The sequence below is a fragment of the Lagopus muta genome, chromosome 1 (assembly GCF_023343835.1).
Source record: "Lagopus muta isolate bLagMut1 chromosome 1, bLagMut1 primary, whole genome shotgun sequence".
NCBI classification, from domain to species: domain Eukaryota; kingdom Metazoa; phylum Chordata; class Aves; order Galliformes; family Phasianidae; genus Lagopus; species Lagopus muta.
The window spans coordinates 141,340,647-141,358,575 of record NC_064433.1 but is presented as its reverse complement, the minus strand read 5'-3'; the positions used below and the strand labels follow the sequence as shown (position 1 = coordinate 141,358,575).

Below are 17,929 nucleotides of genomic sequence, written 5' to 3'. Positions count from 1 at the left end.
TTGGGTGTCCACGTGCAGTGTTTCTTTTTTTTTTTTTTTTTTTTTTTTTTTTCCTTTTCTTTCTGGTTTATTCAATTGTTCGCCCAAATGCATCTCAATGGTTGTAACTTTGTGTGCAGACATTCATACCTGCTCAAGGATTTTTATTTTTTACATAAAATGATTTGTCACGTAATGCAGGGTTTTTGTAGGTTGATGCTATTGTTAACCAAAAATGGGAGGGAGACTTTCGGACTTCTGTTCATTCAATAAAATTTGTTTTCTATTTTTTCTTGTTTCTTTTATCTTGGTAAGATACGTTGATGGAAGACTTTCAGGAAAATAGGTGAATGAAGGACTGGATTAGCATACAGAATCATTAAGGTTGGAAAAGACTTGCAAGATCATGAAATCCAACCATCAGCTTGCAGGCTCGGAGACACACACAGTTCTTGAGCGCCTCCAGGGACGGTGATTCCACCACCTCCCAGGGCAGACTGTGCCTGCACCTCAGCACTCTTCCTAAGAGTTTATTCCTTCTTTCCAGCCTGTTTAGCTGACTAACCCTGGGGTCAGGACTGCTTTGCATACTCAGAAGGCTGCATACCCTTCTGCTACTTAGCATCCTACAGCTTTCAAGCTGATGGTTGAACAAAGCTCTTGAAAACGTAGGCGCTTTCCAGGTGAAAACTTGTGCAAGCTGAATTTAGACGGGGAATTTAACGCTTTAAAAGGTTGAGCTCCCTGTCCTAGCGAGAGCCGTATAGGGCGGTGCCGCCCCGCCTATCGCAGCGCCCTGCTCCACCCCGCCGGCTGCCCTTCCCGGCGGGCAGCGCGGTAGGGCGGTGAGCACGCATGCGCACTCCGCAGAGGGAGGCCGGGAGACTGTGTGGGGGTTTCTCGGCTTGGATCGTGTTCCCCTCTCGCGTCGGACTCCGCCCCCAGACTCTTCCTGCGCCGCCAGGTGAGCGGTGCTGCGCGCCCTGAAGATCGTCCGTAGGGCGGCTCGGTCTCTCGCTGGGGTCAGACCGGTTGGGCGGTACCGGGCGGCCGCGGGGAGCGCAGACCCGTGTCGCGCTTGACCGACATCTGGGGGTTCTCTGGTGTTAAACCCTGAGGGAGCCATCCGAAGCGACGGGACGGTGTTAGCGGCTTTGGGTTATTTGTGGTAACAATGTTCTTGAGTTTTCGGTGGTAAAACTCCAGCGGTTCATACGGTTCTTGGGTTTTATACTTTGTGCCTCATGGTCTCTTCTCTCTCAAGATAGCTAAGAAAGGACAATGGGAGTTCAAGGGCTTTGGAAACTGCTGGAGTGCACTGGAAGACCTATAAACCCACAAATACTGGAAGGAAAAATTCTTGCTGTTGGTATCCTTTAAAGTAAGGCTGAGGAGCTGAATTTGTAAGAGAATTTGTTCAAACCACTTCACTTAATTCTATATAAACAAGTTTGTTTTGTTTTGTTTTTTTAATTATTTTAAATTGTGACAATACTTTGATATTTTGCCCTTCTACTATGTACTGTTGAGGCCTCACCTGGAGTACTCTGTCCAAATGTGGAGTCCTCAGCACAGGAGAGATATGGACCTGCTCGAGTACATCCAGAGGAGCACCATGAAAATGAATCAAGGGGTGGGACGCCTCTCCTGTGAGGACAGGCTGAGAGAGCTGGAACTGTTCATGTTCGTGAAAAGAAGGCTCCAGGGAGACCTGAAAGCAGCTCTTTAGGGAGGCTATAAGAAGGAAAGAGATAGACTTTAGCAGTGTCTCCTGTGACAGGACAAGGGGAAATGGTTTCAAACTAAAACCATTTTCAGTGGGATTTAGGTTGGAAATAAAGAAAAAAGTTTTTATGATAAGGGTAGTGAGTGAAGCAGTGGAATAGGTTGCCCAGAGAGGTGGTGGATGCCTCATCCCTGGAAACATTCAAGATCAATTTGGAAAGGGCTCTGAGCAGCCTGACCTACTGTAAGTGTCCCTGTTCCTTGCAAGGAGTTGGACTAGGTGACCTTTAAAGGTTCCTTCCAACTCAAATTACTCTTTGCTAATCGTTTGTAACTTCTGTATGAGCTTTCCTATCATATAAACTTGGTTAAATACTGGAAAAACGTTAGAAAGATGTGGAAATAAGTTATCCTTCTTTTATTTATAAACATTACTGAGAAAATAATGCTTGCTGCACAGCAGTTTCAATTTTACTTTTTGTCCAGGGCAAGAGAAGCAGGATTTATTCTTCTCTGAAGTTCACAAATATATGGATAACAGTGGGTTCAGTAGGCCAAGCATGGAACAGCACGCCACTTCGTCAAATTTGCACTTTATAGAAACTGTTAACATGCAATCTTGTGTCTATATCATATTATCTCCTCTTAACCATTCTTTAAGATATCAGTATTTGGTTGAACCAGGCAATAAAGGGAGTCAGAGATCGTCATGGTAATACTATACAAAATGCTCATCTCCTCACTCTTTTTAATCGACTCTGCAAGTTGCTGTTCTTTCGAATTCGGCCTGTCTTTGTTTTTGATGGGGAGGCACCACTTCTGAAGAGACAGACCTTGGTATGTACCTTTTCTGAGTCACTGCAATATAAAATATGGTGCATGTCTGTTGATACTGAGTAGCCATTTTAAAATTCCTTGGATTCTGTTTATACTTCTCAGCCATGAGGGTGGGAGGGCTTGAAGCACACTGTTGTCCAGACGTTCTTCATAATCCCAGTCTTTGTCAGCTTTTGGAGCATGCAGCTTCTCCCTTTTGATTGATATATTTTCAGGTTTGATTTTCACACCTGCCAGATTGTAGAGAGGTGGATGATGGCAAAAGACTGACTTCTACTTCAGAATGGATCTGAACATGACTCTTACAAGCATTTGTATCCAGAACCTGAAAAACACTGCAGTCCCACAGAGGCCACTGACCCAGACTTAGAGGATTTGAAGGCTATGTCTATGTAGAGTGAGTTAGGAGTTGCTCATTAGGCTTAGCATGCAGAATTATAAGTGTTGTTCGCTCAATGCATATCTTCAGCATCCAGCAAAATTAACTGGTGTTTTTTGTTCACAGGCAAAGCGAAGGCACAGAAAAGAATTGGCCGTCAGTGATTCCAGGAAAACTGCAGAGAAACTCCTGAAAACATTTCTGAAGAGACAAGCTATCAAAGCTGCTCTTTCTGGCAAAAGGCAGGAATAAAAATTATTTTGCCTTTGTTTATATGTGGCAGCTAAGTTTTATGTAGCTAAAAATCATTGTTGTCCTCTTTTTTTTCCCTAAGCAATGAAGTTTATCCCAGTATTTCACAAGTTCGAAGAGAAGAAATTGATGATATTTATGTACTGCCCTCTTTAGAGGATGAAGAGAAAAACAGGTAGGTAGAGTTAAGAAAAATAGCTTAAATGATTATAGTAAAATGAGATAAGAATATAAGATACTGTTTTTGAAGTTGTTGGAAGATTTTTGATCCATATGATTCCTTAATATGTAGCATATCTTCAGTTTGTGTTTCATTTCAATTTCTTTTTGGACAGATTGGATTGTAGCTTGGATCCAGGGGCCTTCTAGTTATTTTAGGGTAACTAATAGAACAAGCTTTCAGCCTGTAGATTAGATTTCTACCCTGAATTCTTGTTGAGGGCAGAAAGTGCTCCCTCGCTTTCTGTGTCTACATCTATGAGAGTAAATGAACCTGACTGTTCAAGTGGGTAGCTGGTGTGTGACAGCTGGATGCTGGTTATTGTCCCCTCATCCAGTGGTGTAGATGCACCAAGCAGAAGTAGACGTATTTGTCAAATATGTGACATCTTAAGTAAGGGCAAGGGAGATGATTGACCACCACTGCTTTGCCTGTGTGAAGCCCCATCTGGAGTACTGTGTCCAGGCCTGGGGTCCCCAGTACAGGAGGGATGTGGAGCTGTTGGAGTGGATCTAGAGGAGGGCCACAAAGATGATCAGAGTGCTGGAGCACCTATCCTGTGAAGAAGGTTTGAAGGAGCTGGGCTTCTTTAGCTTGGAGAAGGCTCTGGAGGGACCTAATTGTGGCCTTCCAGTACTTGAGGAGAGCTTACAAGCAGGAGGGGGCTGACTTTTTAAATGATTTGATAGTAACAGGATAAGAGGCGTGGCTTTAAATCCAAAGGGGACCTAGGTTAGATGTTAAGAAGAAATTTTTTATGCAGAGGATGGTGATGTACAGGAACAGGATGCCTGGGCAGGTTGTCTTATCTGAGGAGGTGTTTGAGACCAGTTTGGATAGGATCCTGGGCAGCCTAGTGGGTGGCAACGCCGCCCACAGCTGTGGGATTGTAACTAGATGATCTCTGAAGTCCTCTTCAGTCTAATCTATTTTATTTGTGTGTGCGTACTTTGCTGTTGTGTGGGGGTTTTTTTGTTTTTTTTTTGTTTTTTTTTCCAAGTGTCAGGGAGGGAAGGCTAATATCCTTTTGCTTAAAATACACATTTCATTTACCTGAGGAAATGTCTTTTTTCTTGCTGTGATTTTTAGCTCAGAGGAGGAAGAAGAAAAAGAATGGGAAATAAGAATGACCCAGAAAAAGCTACTGCAGGTAAATACGTCCTAATTCCCTTGTTATTGTGAACTATCCCGTCATTTAAATGCTATACTTCTTTAAATAAAAAAAAAAGTTTGAGTTTGATGGTATAGGTGTTACTATAGCATTACTGACCAAGTAAGCAAGGTGATTTTAAGAATGCCATGATTTCCTACAAATCTAAAAACATAAAAGGAATTTTCTTCACTTGAACACAGCAGAATAGGAATTTTTATGTCTTCAAACTACTTTCTCTGGAATAAGAGTGTGTCTTCTGTAATATCAAAAAATGAAATGTGTGCATTTTTTCACGTGTATATGTGCAGATAAGCAGCATATTGAACAGAATTTGCATACTTACCTGAGTACAGAGTGACATTGAAATGCATTGGTCCTTGAGTTTTCATAGACAAACTCTGTATTCCTTTCTGATGCGCTGATCTTAGAGGAAGAGGAGAAAAGAAACACGTCAGCTAAGCAGAATGTGTAATGAATTGTAAAATTATTTTTTCTTTCAAAAACAAACAAACAAACAAAACCAACATTAAATAAACTCTCTTGGAAACACTTGTCAGTGTTGGAGGTAGTTTGCAAAAAAAAACCAAAACAACCAAACCTCTTTGGAAGGATAAAACCAGGCTTGCTGAGGCTCTAAGACTGTCTTCTGTGATTCATGCTGAATATATTTTTATGGAAAGAATGAAACCAAGTTTTAAAGTTGTAGTTTATATGGAGTGCATCAAACAGTATAGGAAATGGTAACAAAGATTTTATAGTTGTTTTTTATTTTTTTTATTTTTTTTTTAATTTGAAAGGATGATGAAAATATTTCACTGTTTTTAGGCTGTCATACAAAATTAATGTATATATTTTTCCTGTTTTTTTAATAGGAACAATTATTTGAAAACCCTCATGCTATAGATATAGATTCAGAAGATTTTAACAAGCTGCCTCCGGAAGTAAAGCATGAGATCTTGTCTGATATGAAGGAACTTACTAAACGAAACAGAACATTATTTGAAGCAATGCCAGAGGTAATATTTAAAATAGTGTCAAGCCATTGTGGTGGTTCTATTACAGATGAATCACATCAGGAGAGCTTTACTCACATACTCTATTTAATGAGAAACGTTATGATAAGGGGGGAGGAAAAGCAAGCAAGTAATGACTCCTAACAGATCCTTCCTATGTGTGCATTCAGTGTCCTATCTCTTGGTTTCTACTAAAATTGCTAATTTGGTTTGGCAAGAATGAAAAAAGCATGCTGTGTGTCATCCCTCAGCAGCATTATGCCCAATGTTTCAGTTACAAGGAACCTGCTGCTAATGCGGATAAGTCAGGCAGAATGAGTGCAGCTTGGATTACAAACCCCCAGATTGTTAGGGGAGCTCACAACTGCAAAAAGACCTGCATGTTTGTAACTTATATGTGATACCAAAGCCATTCTGAGATGAGTGGGGAATCCTACAGTGCTACTTGTAGAATGGCTTTCTGGAGCACAAATATTTTTAAATTACAGTATCAGATGAAATGATAGCTTGTGCCTCAGTGCAAGCTAAGCACCATTTTGTGGTGGACAGCATCTTAAAAACCACCCACATGTGGATTCTGTTATAATTGCATTGTTGTTAAGATGGGGACTAGTTCTGTTAGCCAGCTCGCTTTTGTTGATCACATCATTTAGATCTCATTGTGTTTAACCAGCACTCAGAACTCCTTAATGGTATCTTTTAGAATTCTGTTGTGTATTGCAGCAGTAATAGCACTGTCACTTGTGAGTGCAGCAGTCAGTAAATGCCAAATGTTGCCTACTTAAAGGAAATAAGAAAATACTTCTATTAAAAGGCTTTCCAGAGCATGGTAATTGTGCTTGCTTTAAAGGTGCAGTTAGTGTCATTTTTTGAAAAATTGACTTGGATTCTTTTTTTTTGATTAAGGACTCCAGTGACTTTTCCCAGTACCAGCTTAGGGGTTTGCTTAAGAAGAGTCACCTCAGTCGGTGCATAGAAAATGTACAAAAAGAGTTGAATCAGCAGCACTCGGGTCAAATCCAAACACAATATGACAATGAAGGTGGTTTTGTGAAAGAAATGGAATCTAGGAGGATAATCTCTGAAGACTCTTCTCACTATATCTTAATAAAAGGTATGTCAGGTCTTCACTTTATAGAACCTTTTATTCACTGTGTGCAGTCTGCAGCTTTTAATTTTAAGAAAAGACCTGAATATTGTTTACAGGTGTATGTAGTGAAATTTACTGTACTGTTAGACATAATTGACTATGATTGGCAAATGTAGAAAACTGGCTTATTAATCTTCAAATGATGGTTGTTTTTTTTTTTCTTATGTAGTGTGGAATGCTAGTATAAAACAGCATTTTATCTTAAAAAAAACCTATTTTTTTCAGGTTTTCAAGCAAAAGAAGATGCTAGTAAAGACTTGGAAGCTACTGCAGGACCCTCATCAGAAAGGTCTGAATTGAATAAAATAAATGAATCTCCAGCTAATGCAGAGTTAATTGCATCTGACAAGTTGCAGACAGACAAAGATAACAGCGTAGTCACAGCACCACCCTCTCCCCAAACATTGCTTGCTATCCAGGCAGCAATGGTGGAAAGCAGCTCAGAAGAAGAACTGGGAAATGAAGATAAAGAACGACTAAACCTGACTCAGTCTGTAATGGAAGAAGGCAGTGTGTCTCCAAGAACACTGCGGGCAATTCAGCATGCTCTGAATGATGATGATGAAAAGGAAGAAGTTGTTACTGTTAGAGCTGATAGAGTGCAAACAGAAAGGTCAAAAGCGAAGGATTTTCTTCTTAGTAGCTCAGATGAGGAAGATCAGATTCCTGAAGTGAAAGAGGATAAAGAAATACTTATATCTACAATTCATTCATCAAACCAAGCAATTGTGCAGGATATTGAATTTGAACAAAAGAGTCAGGAGTTGGGAAAAAATTGTATTACACCCAAGGGCACCAGTATGTCCACAGATAAAAATTACTCTTGTGTTGATGATACTGAAAAAGGGAAAGAAGTTGTAGACACAGAATTAAATGGTTCAAAAACAGACTCAACCTATTTGGAAGACAAGGATGTGAACTTGTGCATTCAGAAGCCAAGCTGTTCCTCTTCACAAGCTAGTACAGGGCCTTTGGTTCACAGTGAAACAGCAGGATTTTCTAAAACCGAGGAAAACTTGAAAATCTGTGAAATTACAGAGGAAGTTCATTCACAAACAGAAGAGAGTGTGTCTGAGGTACAAAAGGAAACTGAAATTCTTCCACCAACAGATGGTCCTAAGGAGGGAAGAGAAGGGACATTACAGTCTGAAGACAGTGATTCTGATGGTATGTGCATTTTAATTGATAAAAAGATAAAAAGATAAAGCCTTACTGTATTTGAAATCAATTGAATTTAACCTTAACCTTGTAAGAAATGCTTTTAAACAGATCTATTCCTACATACACTGGAATTGGGAAGAAAATCTGAGCTATATTTTCCCTATAGTGCCGTGCCTGGGTACACAATATGGAAAAGCAGGAAAGATTGTTTTTCTATACCTTGAACTCGATTAACTTAGATGTGGATGGTTAACTACTTTGTTTGTTTGTTTCACAGTTCTTTTATCTGTTTATTTCATATAGCAAAAGCAAAAGAACAACCAAGCCAGCAAACCCAACCTCAAAACAAAACAAAAAACAAACCAACCCACTGCCCCACTAAAAAATAAGTTGAAACACATCTTTTTTTAAACAAACAGCAAGAAGCTGAACTCTTTGTTCTCCCCTTATAGGAAGCTTCATTGAAGTGGATGATGTGATCAGTAACGAGGATGAATTTTCTACTGAATATGATGAGAGACTGGGTGATAAAACAGCACTTTCGGAAAGGGAGGAAGATGGACATGATATAGTCACACAGAACTTGCTGAATGATTCTGATGAAGTGCAACTGGCAAGCAGTCAGAATGCTGAAAAAGAAGATAATATTAGAGATGCAGGAGATGAGTGGCAAGACATCAGTTTGGTAACTTTGATACTTGTCTTAAGCTGATAGTTAAGTGCTATGTCGCGAAATACTTTTGAAGGAAAACCATCAGGGGACTTTTTCATAACTGTAATATATTTATTTAAATTCTGTAGGGGCATTTTTTTAAAGATGACAATTAAACAATACCTGAAATCAGGAGAAGTGTCCTCCTGATGAGGAGACTTAGGTATGACCTTATAATTTACTGCATAAGAGAAGCTATGACTGTTTCCTGACATGAATTAATGGAGCTTATACTACTAGTTGTGGACATAGGTATTATTAGATAAAGTATAAAATGGTTGAAATGACCAAAAACTTGTTTTATTTTTCAGGAAGATCTAGAAGAATTAGAAAATGACCTTTCTGCTGAACAGGAAATGCTTCAGTCTCAAAAACAACAGCAGGAGCGTGTTGCTTCTTCTGTAACGGGGCAAATGTTCTTGGAAAGCCAGGTAATTCACTGAATCATTTCAGTTTGATACAATATAAGACATGCCCTCCCACCCCTACAGTCAAATGTTTTCCTTTTCTTCCTACTTAATTTTTTTGTATAATTAAAATAGGAGATTCTCAGTCTCTGTGTCTAGTACTTTTTAGTGGAAATTAGGATTTGCTCTGAAATATTAATTACCTCCTAACTGTGAAATTGGCTTTTTTTGAGTCACGTATTAGTATATTACAATCCATTTTTCAGATGAAGTATTAACTGTTTTGTCTTCATCCTACAGGAGCTTCTCCGCCTATTCGGCATTCCGTACATTGAAGCTCCTATGGAAGCAGAGGCACAGTGTGCTGTATTGGACCTCACTGATCAGACCTCTGGAACAATCACTGATGATAGTGATGTTTGGTTATTTGGTGCACGGCATGTTTATAAAAATTTCTTCAGTCAAAACAAATATGTGGAATATTACCAGTATGTTGATTTTCAAAACCAGCTGGGTAAGGGCCAGTGACTGTAGATACAATCTTTGATAAGACACTTTTTTTTTTTGCCATGTATCTTTCTGAAGTTGGATTTCCTACAGAAACAGATAACACATGCATAAAATGCAGCGTTCTTTGGAAAGTCTCTAAAGACATTCAGTTGGATTGCTGTTTTTATTGCCAGATGGAAATTTATTTTGGATATGTTGACACATAACAATTAAAAAGGGATCCTATGTACTATGTAAGAAGGTTTTTCAGTTAATATTGACAGCTGTTTCTTCTTATTGTTCTTGAACTTCCTAATCAGATTCTTGCTAATTATGATGAACTGTTGAGCTTTAATGTTATGTAGCATATTGAAGAAAATATGAACTAGTTCTGCATAAACGAGACAATAATAATAATAAAAAAACAACCTGTAACTCTTTTTAAAGTCACTCTGATCTTTGAAAGATCACTCTATGATCTTTGAAATCATATTAATACCTTCAGTATGGGAAATTCAGCGTGCAGTGGAAAATGTATCTCTGTTTTCTTTTCTCAACAAAGAGAAGGCTATTATTTTACTTATTGTTACTTATCTTAGATATGCCACTGTAGTTTACTTGAGAAGAGTAAAATAGCAAACTGTGCTTAATTAGCAAATGCAGCTATGGTGCTTGAGGTAGCAGTAGTTTATTAACACTGCTCTAGAATATGATTTAGCAAATCTGGATGTTAATGCATGTATATTTCTTTTGTTGTTTGTCTTTCAGAAAATACAGTATTTTTAATTTGTAAGGGAACATATGAGGAATGCGGTGGCTGTATTTGGTTTACACTCTTTCTTTTACAGGGTTAGATCGAAACAAGTTAATTAATTTGGCATACTTGCTTGGAAGTGACTACACTGAGGGAATCCCAAATGTTGGCTTTGTAACAGCGATGGAGATCTTAAATGAATTTCCTGGACATGGATTGGAACCTCTTCTAAAATTTGCGTATGCTTTGCTGAATTTTATTGTTTTTCTTTCATATTTTTCTGTATTTTCTGGTCAATATACTTTTTGCTCTTAAGTATACAACAAAATGTGTGACCATCATCAAGGAGGCTAACTGAACTATAAAATATGTAATCCGTTGTATCGGTACTTGAAATGGCAGGTAATCAAAACGATGTGTTGATGCAGCAGTTACAGCAAGACTAGTGAAGACAATAGAACAGCTTTAAAACTGTGCAACTGCCTCCAAGTTCATTGCAGAGCTGGATCCCTAGTGGAGTCAAGGTTGTTTCTCCCTGAGCATGTGAGAAGGTGCTGTAGCTTTCCCATAGAGAAAAGAGACTTGATGACCTGGAAAGAGACAGACAGGTAGGCTGTGGGGAAGAACAAAGTTTGGAGTGTGCCAAGCCAATTGTATTGGCAGTTGTGAGAATCACAGACTCATAGAATCTTTTTGTTGGAAGGGACCTTAAAGATAATCCAGATCCAACTCCTCTGCTGTACACAGAAGCACCTTCCATCCCTGGAGACATTCAGGGCCAAGCTGGATGTGGCTCTGGGCAGCCTGGTCTAGTCGTTGGTGGCCCTGCACATAGCAGGGGGGTTGAAACTAAATGACCTTTGAGGTCCTTTTCAACCCAGGCCATTCTATGAATCTGTGATGCCACTAAACCAGGTTGCTCAGAGTGGTTAAAAGTTTGTATGTTTGTTTTTTTGATCTCTGGTTTTTATACCAAAAAAACTCCAAAGAATGATTGTTACATGTGGGGTGTCCTTCCCTTTGGCTTCTAAAGTGGAATCCAGGTAATGTTTGCTACCTTGGCTGACAATGGCTGTGTTTACTGTATGTTTTGTCCTTTTTACTTTCAGATTCTTATGCCCTTTTGGCCATTATCATTCGAAAATCTCTTATCTCATATCTTGCAGTAGCTGAAGTAGGGAGTCTGATTAAAGCCATTTAAGATAGCAAAGTGGCTGTTGGCAATTCAAGTTACATTTTATGGGAACAAGTGAATACTTTTCTCTGTTTTTCAGTGAGTGGTGGAACGAGGCTCAGAAGAATAAGAAAATCAGACCTAATCCACGTGATACCAAAGTCAAGAAGAAATTGCGGGAGCTGCAGCTTTCTTCAGGTTTCCCAAATCCAGCAGTGGCAGAAGCATACCTGAAGCCTGTGGTGGATGAGACAAGGGGCTCATTCACGTGGGGAAAGCCTGATGTAGAGCAGATTAGAGAATATCCTTTTGCTATAAGACAGGAATTGCTAGCTAAAAGTACTCAGGTTAAAGTTCGTATAGCTAGCTAGTGCCTCAGTAACAGAGTGTCAAATTCTTAGCATCTCACTGGTGTGACGGACCTCCTTACCCCCATCTAAATGTACATTCCTACACTGATACTAACTCTGGAATTGAAAAAAAATGTAGATATATGTACATGGCATTTGAGGCCGTGCTGCCCTTCTGCTTCACTCTGAATGCAGGGTCTTACTGCTGAACTGACTAACTTGTGACATTATAATTCTATAACTGTACTGTCACAAGTAGATTTCAAAACCTGTTTATTCACCACATTCTTTGCAATAATGCCATTTCTTGCAACAGTTGTAGCTTGAGCTGCAGTGAATTGTTGAAAAGTGATGGCAACGCATACAGAGTTAATAGTGTTTTAAACAGTAAACCAAAATTCCAGTGTTTGTAAGTGTAAAAATAAGGTTTATTTATAGATGTTGTGTTTTATGACAATGCTGCATATCCAAAATGCACTTTTTCTTTATGAAGACATGCTTTTGGAAATGCTGATGTTAGAGTTCTGTACCTAACAGAGATGTAATGTCATGATGGAAATACATAGCGTAACATTAGAATCATCCACATAACTTGGCTTTAATAACTTAAGATATTTTCTGTTTTTGTAGTAGTAAAATCTCTGAAGAAACTTTCCTCTAGGCATTGGTTATTTGCAGAATTTCTATTTTTGTGTTTACAAAATAGTAGCAATATCCATTTTGTAATGTTCCTTAGCTTTCTGCATATTCTGTAAAGATCACTTTGGCTGGACTAGGGCAAAGACAGATGACATCCTTTTGCCTGTGATAAAACAGCTGAACTTGCAACAGGTATGGTACAGAGCAATGTATACCTTAAGGCTAGCTGGAAAAATGTAAGAATCATTTTGAAATGAACAGCAAGGCTATATGTTTCTCAGAAACTGGGATTTGGACATTTTATATCTTAATGTATATTTATATTTTAAAATCTTTAAATGATTCTCTAGATTTTATTTCTTTATGATCGGGTTTATTGTGAGGCATTCTACTTAATTTCAGTGGTTGCAATTTTCATAGTTGATATAAAGCTTTATCACGTACCTACCTCAAATCCAGGTTGCAGGACATAAATAGAACTACAAGTACCTCCAGTACATTTAGTGCTTTTAAAAGACACTATATTGAATCTTAAAATGATTCATAAGAATGCCCGTAAGATTTTAGTGAAGATTTTAAGTGGAATGGACCATTGAATACCACACTCATTCTGTAAGGAGAAGTGCGGAATGAAGCATTTATCAAGAGCCCCTTTATAATATTATTGTTCTTCACCAATAAATGTGCTGTGAACTTTCATACAACTTAAAAGTGAATAGTGATGCATGCTGTGATACTCTGAAAGTCAGTGATAAAATGGTTTACTCGTATTCTTTTCTTCTGCTATCAATGAGATATAGTCTACACCAATCTTTTAGGCTCTCTCTGTCAGTCAAAGGAGTGAAAAGTACCACAAAACAGGTTAAATCCATATACTTTCAGACTGACTAGAGCAACCTGTGGAAGCATCTGTCTCTTAGCCAGTTTTATGGATAATATAGAAGACCAGCATAGTCTGTACAGCAAGCCTAGTTGTAGCTAACGTAGATCCATTGTGTTTGACTACTTTTAGTTCTACTCTCAAATCTGTAGCAGCACGTGATACAATTCCATTCAAATGACAGCATTTTGTTGCAGTAGCGTATGCAGATACAAAGTGCACTAACAGTATCCCCTTAATAAACATTCTGTTGTTTTAACAGCTTGCAGCTTAGCACTTTTTTGCAAGGATATACTGAAGAACACTACAGAGATTCTCTGTATCAGGTTTTAAAATAGAACTGTGTTTCTACGTAAAATCACATGCGCAATGTTAATTAAAAAGTTCACTCATTTTGCCCATTATTTAGTTTCTATCAAAGTTCTCATTGCATAATTTATAATAATGTGCAGTTATTACTGGAATCATACATCTTATTATCTGTGTGCATTCTGATTTCGTTAGTCTTTATCCTGCTTTAATTTATAATGCTTTGTACTATAACTTAGGTAACAACTAACTTTCTGTCACAAAAGCATCCAAAGCTGTTTCACTGTTTTTGTTGTTGTTGTTTTGTTTTTTAATAGACTCAGCTTCGAATTGATTCATTCTTCAGATTAGAACAACATGAAAAACAAGCTATTAAAAGTCAGAGACTACGCAGAGCTGTGAGTTGTCTAAAGAGAAAGGAAAATGATGAAGTTTCAGAGGCTACTGCTGCTATGGAGGAAGAACTTAGTCAGCACAAGGAAAAGAAAGGGGAAAGTGCTTCAGGCTGCACAGATCATCAAGGCATAGTGACAGAAGTTCAAACTGGAAAGAAAAGAAAGCATTCAGATTCCAGAAAAGTGCATTTATTTGGAGGTGGTTTTGTTGGGAGTTTGCATCTTTCAGAAACTTCTAGTGACTCCTCAGCAGAAGAATCAGAAAAAAGAGATTTAGACAAAAGAAGGAAAATTGCCTCTAAAACAGAGACAGCAGACCACAAAAAGAGCTACAGTAGCTCAAGTGGTGAGGATGAAGAACTGGGAAACATGATTTTGGTGACTGCCAAACCTGTATTTAAGGGCAGAAAACAAAAATCACGGAGTATGGGAGGAAGAAAGAAGAGGAGGTCTTAAAGGAAAGAAGTCATAAAAAAGCAGACTATGTAAATGGGCTTTATTACTTAAACTCTGTAAGTATTCTAATGATTTTTTGGTATAAAAGCAATAAATTATCCTTATTAATCATGCATTTGTCATGAATTGTCTTTGTGTCCAGAATTTAAATAGGGATTTTAAACAAGAAAAAAAAAATACTTTCATCACAATTGCTCATAAAAGCTGTATGCTGGACTTCATGTAACTATAAGTTTAGGCCCAAAATTGTATCTATTCATTTGCATTCTCACTGAGATAAAATAGCTATTAAAATCACATGCAACCTGTTGCACCCTGAACTTCACACTTATATAAAACCTTAATGACTTAATTTATTTCTAGGTATTGAGAGAAAGAAAATAAGTTCTATTAGTCTTGGTTCCCTTATTCTCTGCATCATGCCTGCTCAAAGTATAAAGTTGATTATTGAATCATTTATGGTACAACATTAACCCTCATAATATGTCATGGAAAATAGTACAGTAGAGTAAATTTGATAAGCAATTATAGATTGTATGTTCTGAATGTAAATTACATGTTAGACGTGGAATTATTTGAGCATAGCCACAGACAGCATTTGTTTCCAAAAGTGATGCTCAGAAGTAGTATGGAGTTTTTCTTACAAGTCCCTTAGATTTTGCCTTAGAGCATTTATGTGGGCGTGTGTGAAATATTTCCATTTGCTTTCCTGCCCAAACCCTTTGGCATATCAGTTGCTCCTTCTGAAACTGTCTTAATTCAAGCCAGATTTTTTTCTTTATCCTTGTATCTCCACACAGCAGGATTCTGTCAGCCTGCACCCCACCCCCTACCCAGCACTTCCCTGCCCACCCTTGCTTTAGTTTCATCCTTGGGGAGGTTTTTATTAAAAGTGCAGGGGATTCTTCCTGGAAAACTACTTTCTTGCTAGTGCTTCAACAACCCGGCATACAGATTCACTGGTTGCAGCACTCTTGTCAGGTTATTTTATGAGATAAATAATTTGCTAGATCCAGACTTTCTTTTTCTCTCACCTCTCTCTCTGATTATAGAATTTATTTATAGCTCCTGTGGGTTAAGATGGAAAAACAGCGATTGCTGCCAATCACACACATGTTCTTACATTACATTTTAATCCTTTTTGCTTTTTGATCTCTCAGTTATTATTTTTTTGGAATTTCTCACTGTTTCATTGCCTGAAAGTCAAAGTCCATGCAGCTAAGTTGTGAAACATCAGCCTTTCCTGGAAGGATGAAGGGTTGAGGTTCACTAGGTAGGATTTGGTCCTTCTAGCTGCAAAGTCTAATGTATAATGGAGTGTTTTCTGGGTGAAAAATATCCCTTTTTCTGGGTGAAAAATAGTACTTTCGTAAAAGATTGTCACATTATAAGTATATTCTCAGTCTGGACAGCCAGTTTACAGCTTTATTTTGCAGATTACTTGAGTGTTGCTGTTTTAACTTTAAAGGGTAGATCAGGCCTTGTTTTGTTTAATAGCTTCTAGATATAGAAATATGATAAGATACATCTTTGATTTCTGTAAGGCTTGTTCAGTATTCTTGTATAATAAATTATTATTCTGTGTCACCAAGAAACATGAGCTGAGGTTAAAATTTGGCTGAAAAGTGGTGAAGTAAAGAGGTAGTTTCTATCCTGAATAGATTGTATTCTAAACAAAGAGAGGTCTTAAAGTTACCTCCATTTGTTCCAGTGGCACTAAGTGATTGCAGTCTGTTGAGGAAATCTACATCTTGTTTATGTGAAAAGAGGAGTGATGCATTTGTATTTATGTACATTGACAGCTGTCTGAATTGAATATTCAACTGTAGGTTTTGTACCTTGCTGCTGCTCTGCATTTTTTTATGAGTATGTGTTTGCATATGCACAAAATGCACTCCTGTTTGGTAAAGTGGCCCTTTGTGCTTGGAAGAAGCCTTTGTCTGTGAAGAATTACTTTTTGTTCTTCAGTTACTTTTTAGTGACAATGAGAAGTTACTAAAACAACCTTGCTACTGTCTTGTTACTGCCAAAACTGTTTGGAAATTGGTTACTTTTTTGGTTGGAGCTCCCCTAACTAGGTACCTACTGCTGTTATGAGATCTTCTGTACCCTTACATAAAATAGCCATGGTGCCTTGTGCCTACTTTGGGTTCCTGCTGCAGCTGTCAGGATTTATTACTGCTGCTGGTGTGGGGATGTTGGCAATATGTAATGCACACTTCAGAACTTTTCTATCTGGAACTGCCTGGCAGCTAACTGCGAAGCAAACAATTTGACAAACAAGGATTTTTGTTGAGTGTGGTCATCGGGAAGATAGAAGCAGAGATTTAGGTAATGTTAACTGAAACACAGTCAATGTTGCTTGCTGTGTGTTTTACTCCAATTATTTTCTATCATTTGCCTTTCACTCTGTAAGTCAGTAACTGAACTGTTCTGCACCTGTGTGTTTTTAGCTGCTGGTAGTACTACTGAATTAATATGCTGAAGTCAGACGGGTTGTGTAGTTCTGTATAACTTAGAGTATTTTTAGAAGGGGAAAAGAGTGCACAGAACTAAAATAAATAAATACATAAAATAAAAAATTTCCTTTAAGACTGATTGATCTTACAGTACAGCATTGCTTGTACTTCAGAATACTGAAGGACTGATAATCAACCCATTACTTTCATCTTCTAAATAGGAAGAAAAGTTGTCTTTTTCATACTTCTGAAGTAGATGATAAGCTGATGAATGTCTGTAACACTGCTTCACACTCGTTTCTAATGCTCCTTAGTGTTCTGAATATAGACCCAATGATTTTCAGTTCTACTCAGCCTACCTTCTCTGTTTCCCACATAATGTTGTTACTATTGCAAAGTTCATAGATAAACATAAATGCAGTAGCAGTATTTTTGTTGAACATGCTGCAGTACTGTATAAAAGCCAGCTAATTTACTTTTCACCTTGAAATAGGTTAATGCCTGCTGGCACTGCTGTGAAAAGTTTTAACCCCTCTGCCTTTTGTAGTGTAACATTAGCAGTGTATCATGTATGCTTTCTAACAAGACAGGGTTGTTCTGTGCTATTCACTCATCCTATGAGTGAATCCTTTTTTGATAATAAAGCACCAAGAATTTGAGAACACTGGTTGTCTGATTTTCTGCAGATGCTGAACATTGAGTTGTTCTTTTTCTTTTTATATCACACTATGCTGCAGCTTCTTGTTTAAACTTTGCCCAGTCATGCTTTCCCTATTACATTTTTCTGTGTATGTTCTGTATCTGTACATTTGCACATACAAGTTCTGTTTTGTGTATTGTTAATAGGTCCTGCTTCCTACTTGTGTACCACTTTTGCTAATTGGTTATTCCCTTCCTTTTCAGGCTAAATCAAACTACATGAGCTGGTACAATTTTTCTTTTCCTTCAGAAATTAGCTGCTACCTTCCCATTCAAATAATCGTAAGCCTTCTAATCTTGATTTGAATTGATTCTAATTTTTAACCACTCATAAAAT

General features: G+C 38.0%; 1 protein-coding gene across 3 annotated transcripts; it reads left to right on the top strand.

The window, feature by feature from the left end:
• Positions 1 to 809: 809 nt before the first annotated feature.
• On the top strand, positions 810 to 17,896 carry ERCC5 (ERCC excision repair 5, endonuclease). Of its 3 annotated transcripts, XR_007374646.1 has the most exons (18): positions 810 to 943; positions 1,244 to 1,348; positions 2,366 to 2,541; positions 3,047 to 3,162; positions 3,255 to 3,347; positions 4,482 to 4,542; positions 5,418 to 5,561; positions 6,465 to 6,672; positions 6,934 to 7,875; positions 8,322 to 8,554; positions 8,893 to 9,012; positions 9,289 to 9,502; positions 10,326 to 10,470; positions 11,506 to 11,708; positions 12,504 to 12,586; positions 13,901 to 14,490; positions 16,687 to 16,765; positions 17,797 to 17,896. XR_007374646.1 is itself a non-coding variant. In XM_048933909.1 (16 exons), the coding sequence occupies exons 2-16, from the start codon at positions 1,261 to 1,263 to the stop codon at positions 14,432 to 14,434; spliced, it is 3,360 nt and encodes a 1,119-aa protein (XP_048789866.1). In that variant the 5' UTR covers positions 810 to 943; positions 1,244 to 1,260; the 3' UTR covers positions 14,435 to 14,545. The 3 variants fall into 3 exon arrangements, 2 of the variants coding, with proteins under 2 accessions (XP_048789866.1, XP_048789873.1); XM_048933909.1 differs by lacking the exons at positions 16,687 to 16,765; positions 17,797 to 17,896 and having other exon boundaries at positions 13,901 to 14,545; XM_048933916.1 differs by lacking the exons at positions 16,687 to 16,765; positions 17,797 to 17,896 and having other exon boundaries at positions 811 to 943; positions 1,248 to 1,348; positions 13,901 to 14,545.
• The last annotated feature ends 33 nt before the right edge of the window (positions 17,897 to 17,929 follow it).

Coding starts and splice junctions, on each gene's coding strand:
- ERCC5 (XM_048933909.1), top strand. CDS start 1,261: ATGGGAGTTCAAGGGCTTTGGAAACTGCTGGAGTGCACTGGAAGACCT. Junction 2,542..3,046: donor TTCTGAAGAGACAGACCTTG/GTATGTACCTTT, acceptor TTTTGTTCACAG/GCAAAGCGAAGGCACAGAAA. Junction 9,013..9,288: donor AAATGTTCTTGGAAAGCCAG/GTAATTCACTGA, acceptor TTCATCCTACAG/GAGCTTCTCCGCCTATTCGG.